This window comes from Phyllostomus discolor, chromosome 1 (assembly GCF_004126475.2).
Source record: "Phyllostomus discolor isolate MPI-MPIP mPhyDis1 chromosome 1, mPhyDis1.pri.v3, whole genome shotgun sequence".
NCBI classification, from domain to species: domain Eukaryota; kingdom Metazoa; phylum Chordata; class Mammalia; order Chiroptera; family Phyllostomidae; genus Phyllostomus; species Phyllostomus discolor.
In genome coordinates this window covers 102332991-102342676 of record NC_040903.2, presented here as the reverse complement: position 1 = coordinate 102342676, position 9686 = coordinate 102332991, and the positions used below count along the sequence as shown (strand labels likewise).

At 37.1% G+C, this 9686-nt stretch overlaps 1 protein-coding gene across 9 annotated transcripts in view; it reads right to left on the bottom strand.

Moving 5' to 3' along the window:
• Window positions 1-2117: 2117 nt before the first annotated feature.
• MAPK10 (mitogen-activated protein kinase 10) overlaps window positions 2118-9686 on the bottom strand; it is a 312270-nt gene continuing 304701 nt past the window's right edge. For 6 of the 9 annotated variants that reach the window (XM_028506698.2, XM_028506695.2, XM_028506697.2 and 3 more), the window contains one exon: window positions 2118-6841. In XM_028506698.2, the coding sequence (XP_028362499.1) occupies window positions 6699-6841 (143 nt within the window). In that variant the 3' untranslated portion in view covers window positions 2118-6698. Of the gene's footprint in view, window positions 6847-9686 lie in introns of all 9 variants that reach the window. The other 3 variants (XM_028506701.2, XM_028506702.2, XR_004903436.1) reach the window with 2 other exon arrangements.

Here is a 9686-nt window from a genome sequence, read left to right as displayed (position 1 = left end):
TGTCATGGAAAATAGCCAAAAATATATTAATTCATTAAGTGTACTTATATATAACTAGACAAAATGATAACATTGAAAGAAGATTTGTTTAATTGATTTAAGGGAATAATAAAAGTGGACTCATTTAAGTCACACCACTAATTTGAACACATCATTATTTTAAAAGAAACTAAATGAGATACATTTGTATTTAACCACTTATATTTAAACTCAGAGATTGTTTACTCTAAAATTTTAAGAATAAGGACCATGTTATATTTATCTCCTACCTTGAACATAGATTGATATTCAATGTGTTTTTGAAGTGAATGAATGTACTAAGTAGCATGTAAAATATATTTGGATTATAAAATTGATTTAATATATAATTTTTCAGACAATATTTTCACAAATGTGAATGTAAAAGTGTTTATGATAGGCAAATTATATGTGAGACCCTTTTCCAGGAAGATTGTGGAGAATTATTTTAAATGAACAACATTTTGCAGTTTTTTAAATATTACAAATAATCTAGTCTTTTGAGTAAAAAGATTCCAAACAAGATCCAGGGAATGGCAGTGCCCGGAGCTCAGTGACAAGAGTGTGAAGTCATCCACTCAATGGAGTGAAACTTTAATTTTCTAAATTGTATTTCAGACTTATTTTATGTTAAGCATCATACCAGGATAAGCATTTCTTTAAAGCGAGAAATGCATGACATAGAGAGGGTGGGAAATTCCACAGGGGCATTTGACTCTCATTGGTGCCCATCATCAAATTTCATGTGTTTGAGAAATGCACATTTCTACAGCTGGTTTTCTGTAACTAAATCAGAACACACTGATCTAAAAAGTTGAACACATGGAATTGTCTGGAATTGAGAGAGAGGATTTGCCACATACAGTGGTCCCCTGGGTGATGTGATCTGAAGCCAGTAGGATTTTCAATGTGATCCACTACTTGGCAGATGTCATCCAGGCATGCCTGTCAAAACCCTTGGAGGAAAGGCACATTACAATGCAAAAGATTCCAAAGAATTGGTAATGTCAAAACCTGCCACCCTCCATACAACCCAATAAACTCATTAAGCAAATGGATTATCCTTTTAGGTTGACTGTTACCTAAGTAGCTATAAGAAAGGTAGTTTTCAAGACTCTTTTCTTTTTCTCACTACCAAAGGAGTTAAAATTACCCAAATATTTAGTAATGTTTTATTGGTATCTAGTGTGCACCAATAAATTCCTTCTGATCCTTTCTCTCCATGAGTAATATTGTGGAATGCAATTTCCCTTCTTAATATGGTGGGTCTTTTCAGGTACCTTTACTTGACCATCGTTATTTTTTTTTTATTTAAGGGAGTAAAGATCTGTGGTTTAAATCAGAATAGAAGCTATGCCAGAGATAACAAAAGGCTTTGGTTTCTGCTTTTCTTACAAATAAAAGGATAAATTGTTAAAAGAATAGATATGTTTATCTTCCAGATTTTCTAATAGTTAATTTGTTAAATAAAATGTTTTAGTTACAGAAATAGAGGGGTTATTCCTTTACATTGTTCAGATGCTTCTAGCTAAATTAACATAGGTTCAGTGACCTCCCTATCAAGCCACAAAATTATATATTTTTAATTCACCAAGGAGTTTGAGATATTAAGGTTGGTTGCCATTCCCTTCTCCCTTGGGTAATAATTAAACTAATTAAAAATTCAGATGAATTAACCAAGGATATTTAACCCTATTCTAGTCACCCACAATGCTCCCAGAAAATTATTTTCCCCTTCACTGATTTTATACATTTAAGGAAATGGACTAAATTGCAGACACACAGCTGAACTGTATTCCCAAACAGAAATGGCCATTTTTAGAAGAAACCAATCCCAAATGAAAACACAGTCTTCTACCTGATGATATACACATTACACACTCTTTACCCGTAGTGAGAGAGTAGGCCATTCCTCATTTCTTATTTATTCCCTGGCACAACAGGATCACACTATGAAGCCATGTCAGATGTCTCAGAGCTACTGTCCAGGCATGAAACCCAGGACAACGAGCAGCACAGCAACCACTGTCAACAGGCAAACTCCAGCAGTGTCTGAGTTTAGACTTGGTTTTATGTTAAAGGAAGCAGCTTTGCTTTACTTTTTTAAGTAATTCATAAGAAACAGAAATTACAATGTATTGACTCAGTATCCACCTCTAAAGAGTCCAAAAAAGCCAAAGTTCTCTCCCATTCTCCCTCTTGTTCTACTGATATTTTGAAAATGAGAAAAACAGGAGAGATAAAAAAGAGAGAAAGAACACGGAAATGAATTCAATAATTGCAAACCCTTATTAAATATCACTGAGATCACACTGATCCATTAGACTGACTTCTAGTTCTTGCCACTAAGACCTTACAGAGAAACTGGACACACGACTTTACCTTCCAGGGTTGGCCTGGAACCGTGAAGACAAGGTATGTGTGAATGTGTGTGTGCTTTAAGTCCATTACAGGACAATTCTCATCACTGGTGATAGTCTTGGGAGTCCAATCATGCAGAACAACAGGGAAGTGCAAGTTAGGTCTTGTTGCAAGATAAACATGACAAGGTGAACAGCTTAATGCTAGATAAGGGTTGGGAGACTTGTTTCCATTAGCACATACTGGCCATTGGTCCCACAGAATCAAAGGTTAGATACACAGAAATCCATATATAAACAGAAGCCTTCCATTTCAGTTTGACTGACCAAGGAAATGTATCAAAGTAAACCACTTCAGACAGTGAATGGACTTTCTAGGTGCCCAAAGAAATAACAGACTCTTATATTTTAATCACATGGAAGATAACTAATACAACTATTTACATGGTAACTTTGTTGTTTTTACAGGAAGTAATTTTTCTGATGGTTTAATGATATCTGAGGAAAATGTTGGAATCTCACAATTTATAGCTGTGTGTTGGGGGTTGGGGAAGTATTGTGAGAGGGGAGTGGGATTCATCTTTAGACCCAAAGTGGCTGGGATCAAAGAATCCTGGAGCAATTTTATTCATTTCTCTAAGCTGTAGAAGATACATTGTCAACAAAGCTGGCAACAACATCCTTAGTAGAATGTACTCCTTTTAAGATTTAGATTTCCATATATAAAGAATTAAAAAGAAATATGTCTTGTATAGCTTAGGTTTTACAATGAGTATTTAACATTTAAAAATGAGTTTTGCTTCCACCCATATTTTCCTTTATTCCAGGTCATAAAAAGATTTATTTATTTTTATCCTACTTATTCCATTTGTCAAGGCCTATTTCTTTTATTTACCAGTAAGCTGTTTTTAATATCTTTAGGTAATATTTTTCTGATAATGGTAACAGATTGAGAAAATCCTGCTCCTCAGCTTTCAATTAAATGGCTTACTCCAACTGGAAAGACCTGGCCAGGTGCTGGCCCACCTGTGGTATACATTGCTACAAAGCTCAGTCATCAGATTCTTGAAGATGCAAGATCACTATCAGTTCTTATTCTACAAGAAATTTGGTTGTAAAGCCAAGATCTTTTTTTTTTAAAAATGAACAGACTTACATATTTCATATAAAAATATCATTGATGTGGTGGATTTTGCCAAACTCTCCCAACAATTTAATTTCTCCTACATGTAGGTGCACAGCTCTCCTACTTACAAAACACAACAAAACATTTCACTAAGGATCACTGCAAAGCCAACATCCTACAGAAAGTGACAGAAGGTAGGTCTCTCAGAGGCCAACCACATATTCTAAAATAAACCCCAGCAACAGGCAGGACCTTCATTTTGTTCAGGAATATAGTCCAGATGACTTGACACTTCCCTCCCTGAAAAGCAGGAGAGTCCTTTGGAAATTACAGGTGACTGTATAGAAATTTTTTAGGGAAAGAATACCCAATGTAAAACATAATATATTTTGTTAATTTGATAATAACATAATAACCTCCTGAAGATATTATAATAAAGTAGACTCAAGATCGTGACGAGCTGATGGGCTTTTGAAGTAATTCTGTTTGTTGTTCCATCACATATCTTGCTTTGATGACCTAGTGAAATTAACCCTACAAGTAGTCAAGAAGTCAAACTCTTGCCTCTATTTGTATATGGTATTTCAGTCTGAGAGATCTGATCCATTTTTGCTTGTCCATAAGAGAGATTTGGCTAAAGGTAATTGACTCCTAAGAGCCAGACAACTGGGAGATCAGACTAGTAGAGTTTAAGGAAGGTAGTAATAGCAGGGGAGGAACATTACCTAGTTCTTGCCTGGTTTAATCTGAGCCAAATAAAAAGCACCACTTTTGCACACAGGAAAGATAGCCTGTCAAATACTTCTAAGATGCTGGCTGGAGATTTCCTTCTGTCTTTGATGTCATTTTGTGGCTGATGAAATTCCTTGCAACTCACTTTCTTTCAAAGAGCTGCCTGCTCTCTGCACTTAATTGTAAGTGCTAGAAAGTCAGGTCACCAAGTGAATCAAGAGAAGACAGAGAAAGAAGATAAAGTATAATGGATACAGAGAAGAAAAATTTCGTTTTTTTAAGGAGTTGGGGGTGGGAGAGTATGACAGAAGGAAAAGTGAGGGAGCTTTATAAAAATCAGGTTGTCTGCAATATTAACCAAAAACAATGGCAGCAAGACACAGAAATGGGGCCACTTCTATTCTAGAGGAAAACCTGCATAGCCTAATATTTCTTTCCTCCACATCTGACCTGTTGTCCTGAATCCTACTGTGTGAAGCAGTCCCATAAACGGCAGCACTGCTCACATGGTGACAGTGGAGTTGATTCGATTGCTTAGAAACAGACAAAGCTTCCCTATTGTTGTTTTAAGGCAGTTTTCAGAGCTTTGGCATTCTCATTTGCTCTATTTTTGAAGAGATTCTATTTTCCAGCTATATCACACTGGACACCCACCTATTTCATGCATCTCACTTCTTCTCAGGTGAATATCACCATATTGGGGAACACTAAAATGGTCAGAGTGCAAGTGGCTGTGATGGACAGTTCACCAAAATGAATACAAAGGGAAGCCTCAACCCAGTCCTTAGTATTGCTGAGAAGTCACCCTGGTATTGTCTTGTGTCTATCACCAAGATGTTTCACAGTGCTTCCTTAGGTGCTCAGGGAAGCACTTTTACTGAATGTGAGCTAAATTCAGGGGGTTTTGCTAAACATTGACAGAAATGCTTTATGGCTTTTAAGACAAACTCATATTGCTAAAGCTGTTTAGCAGCACTAACTTGTGGGCAGTTATTGCTGTCACATAGACTGCAGTACTAAACTCGAATGATCAGCCCTTCTTGGATGATTCAAATTTATGAAAATAAATGAATATGAAGCATCAGCCATATTAAGTAGTCAGGGAAACTCCTGAGAAATAATAACATCCATGGAAATGTGGTCAAATGCTAACCTGAGGGTCACCCTGTGCTTTTGGGTTTTGTTTAAGTAACAGTTATTATTTTTTCAATTCCAGAAGAGGAAAGTAATATTTCTTCTCGAAGTAAAGCCTTGACAGAGTATAAACCTGGAAGCAGCACACCCATGGAGAACACAACCCACAATGTGAGGACAGTCTAGGTAGGCCCATTTTCTGTTAGGATGTCACACACCGGCTTCCTGCTCTGCTCCAGGGAGCAGTCCTCACAGTCAGATACATGCACGACACCCCACCTCACCTCCTGCCACTCTCTGTCCAGTTATGAAACAGAATTTGTAAATAACAACTCGGGTCTATTCTCCAAAATATGGATGCCAGTGTCTCCTAGTATCTGGGCAATAATCTCCTCCAGGTTTTCAAATTTCAATTCTGCTCTAGTCAGTCCTACTCACACACTGTCAGAGAAAAGACCCTCAGCTTTATCCCCACCTTCCTTTTAAAAGCCAACCCATTCAGTGCCTGGAAACTGTTACCCCTCCCACCCCCACATTTACATAAGCATCACATCTGTTCTTTCTACAAATTGGTATACAGGTGCCATTTAATCAATTCAAATTTGGAAGCTACATCTTCAAGGGTCCGAGAGAGCTCACTCCCCCCATTTCCCCTCTTTACATATTTTCTTATAAGACATACAGCTTAATCAATTAACAAACTAAACAGCTTATATACTGGCAATATATCACAGATGGGTTTATGTCAGAGTAGTAGATCACATGAAATGGACCACATAGTACCCCAGTGCATGATGTTTCGGTAGAGCCCTGAGGACACTGACAGGAGCATCTCTAAGTTAGCAGTGCCGCATGAATACAGACACATGCGGATCTGTATCTACATCCATCTGACTAGGCCAAAAGGAGCAGGTAGATGCAAGATAGAGACACACACATGCTGGTTGGGGCCATTGCACACCTTGTCATGCCGTTTGGAAAGGCAGTTACAGGTCGCTGGTTTTGCAGCCATTAAAATTACACTTTATGGAAAAGGCTTCTCTAATTGTGTTTGATTTCTTTCTGTAGTAAGCATCATTGGAAGAAGACCAAAGCAAGAGCAACTAGGTTAAATATACATTTGGCTTAGCTGTAATACAGAACTCTGGAGAAGAAGCAGGCTGAAAGATTTGTTTCAATTTTAGGCTTGGATTCTCTTCCTTGCTGTTTTCTTGTCATTGCATGTCTGCATTTGTGTGTGCATGTGAGTGTCTGTGAGCGTGTGTGTGTGTGTGTGTTCCATCACATCATCTCCTGAAGAACGCTGGGTTTCGCAGGCAGGCGGCTAGTCACCTGCAACAACCCAGGGGTCCCGCCGAGGCTTCCAGGCTGCTGTCAGTGTCAGATGCCAGGGTCTGGTCGGTGGACATGGAGGAGATGTCATTGACAGACGAGGATGGAGGGAGACTCTCACTGCTGTTCACTGCTGCACCTGTGCTAAGAAAATGAAGACCAACATGACTAAATCTGGAACTAGACTCAACTTAAAAATGTCACTCAGGGATGCAGACATGGGCAAATATAACAGGGGATGTCTGGGCCATCATTCATTTGACAAGCCTTCATAGAACAACTAATACAGGGCACTACATTAGATGGTGAAAGGGAAGACAGAATCCCTGGTCACTGGCAACTCACCGGCCAGTGCAGTAATTAGCAAATCGCACTTTACCTTAGCAATCACCTGTAATGCAATTGAAAGAAAAAAATAAACCACTAAAAACTGCAGTTACTCCCCAGACCTCTGATATAGTTATATAATTGGCTTTGGATGGAATCAAGTCATCTGCATTTTCTAACAACTTTCCAGAGATTATGTAGTCAAGGGCTGAAGACAGCCATCCCATGGAGAACACAGATAAGCAAAACCCTTTAATGTAATGATCTGAAGCTGGGTGCTTTTATGGCAGGGAGCTTTTAAAACAAATACATGTAAGGGTCCTATCCCAGAAATATGGGCTAAAATGAAACCCAGAAATCTGAATTTCTTGGAGACTACAGCTCTAAAGAAAGGAAGGTCTAGTAAATAAATAATATTAAACAGTCATTAATATGACATCAAATTTAAAATCTGTATAGAAAAGCCAGGTAGGACTTTTGATGAAAGTTACCATAGACCAAAAGAAAAAAGAATAGAAGAAGCCAGCACACACCCATGATTGTGTGTTTATTCTCCAGCAAGCTTGCCTGCATGGGAAGCTACCAATGAGAACAGTGAAGTATTAACTTAGAATAATTTGCATCCCCTGGCTGGCGTAGCTCAGTGGATTGAGCACGGGCTGAGAACCAAAGTGTCGCAGGTTCAATTCCCAGTCAGGGTACATGCCTGAGTTGCAGGCCACAGCCCCCAGCAACCACACATTGATGTTTCTCTCTCTCTCTCTCTTTCTCCCTCTCTTCCCTCTCTAAAAAATAAAAAATAAATAAAATAAAATCTTTAAAAATATAAAAAAAGAATAATTTGCAAACATTCTTTTATGTATCTGCTATGTAGGTATATAATGACTTTTAAACTCTGAGAAGAAAATTACTCATGGTAATCTCTCAGTAAATACTTGCTGAGCTATAATAACTTTGAGAACTACAAAGGAAAGGTGAACCAGAGGCACTGTAAGATATAATTAAACCACAGCATGCCCGAAAGAGTCTATTTACTTTTTCTCTTTATTTATTCTTTATACTTAAACAATATGGGTGGCATAAGGTATGCTTTATAAAATAGTTTGCTATTTAAAATACCTGTAGTATGATCATGTAATAAAATAAAAGATGAAGAATTGTCATTAAAATTGCATCTTATTTAAGCAAATATACTGTTAGGTATATTTGGTAAATAAATAAATAAATCCAAAATAAGTTACAGCAGTATTGTCATTTAAATCAAGTAAATCAGAAAAAAGTAGTCTAATGAAATGAAGAGGTTAACACCATCTGTTTGCTCCTGGGGTAGACATTTCTTGCCTGTGGAAACAATGTGATTAAAATGTGAAAGTATCTGGAGAGGACCCATACACTTAAACTAAAACAGATTATATGTGTTCTACATGCATTTTAAATATTTATTTTTTGGTTATATATGGCAAATCATGGGAAATGTGAAAAATACAAAAAAATGACAACATGCACTGATCGTATTAATAACAACTATTAAACTAATAAACATGGCATATTTCTCTAATTGTGATTATTTGATATATATTCTTTTATAACAAATTACATATACAAAAGGCTTATATATTTTTCATGTTCTTTGAACTCTCAGAACTATGAATACCTTCTCATGTTAAATGTCTTCATTCATTTATTATTATTGTTCAAGTACAGTTGTCTCCATATTGTCCCATCGCTCCCTGCTTGTCTCTAATATTTCAAGCTCTTATAAATAATTACTCTCATTATCAGGACAATGTATAATATAAAGGTGTCTGGTTTGAATTTATTCCAACTGTGCTTAACTGTGCCCTTTACACACATAGTGCAGAGCCATTCATTTCCTCTCCCGATGCTCGCTACATTTCACAGGCTCGCCAACAACCCTTGTCTCCCTTACATATCCCAACTGCCCAGCTCTGTTTTTTCCCCTGATTCTGGATTAAATTAGACTAATGGCCTCATATTCTTTCTTAAGATTTAGTCTCTAATAATTTAGCAGTACTATTATGTACTTGTCAGAATTGTCTCCAATTTTTCCACATCCTTAATAAAGCATAGAGATTAAAACCAGACGCAGATTTCTAAGAAAGACTCCACCAGTTATGGGCTGACAGAGAGACTGCTTTGTTCTTACTGTCCTTTCATCTCTTGGATGAGAGAGCCCTACAGAACAGTGGCTTTCAAATCATGGTGCTTTCAGTTTAGATTTAGTTTTAACTTGTAATACAAGATGTTGCCTGTATAACTTTTTGTAATAGCTTTATTGAGATATAATATACAAATTTCTTCAGTTCAATGGTTTTTAGGCTATTCACAAAATTGTGTGACCATCACGACAATTAATTCTGTACTACTTGAATCACCCTGAAAGAAAACCCTGTACTCTGTTTCTTACTTACTTTCCAGCCCTGGCCACTGCTGAACCTACTTTCAGTCTTCATAAAACTGTCTGTTTGAGATATATCATATAAATGGAATCATACAATATGTGAGCTTTTATGACTGTCTTCTTTCACACAGCATAATGTTTTTAAGGTTCACTGATGCTATAGCATGTGTCAGTACTGCATTCCTTTTCATGACTGAATAATATTCCATTGTGTGAACATACCACATTTTTGTAT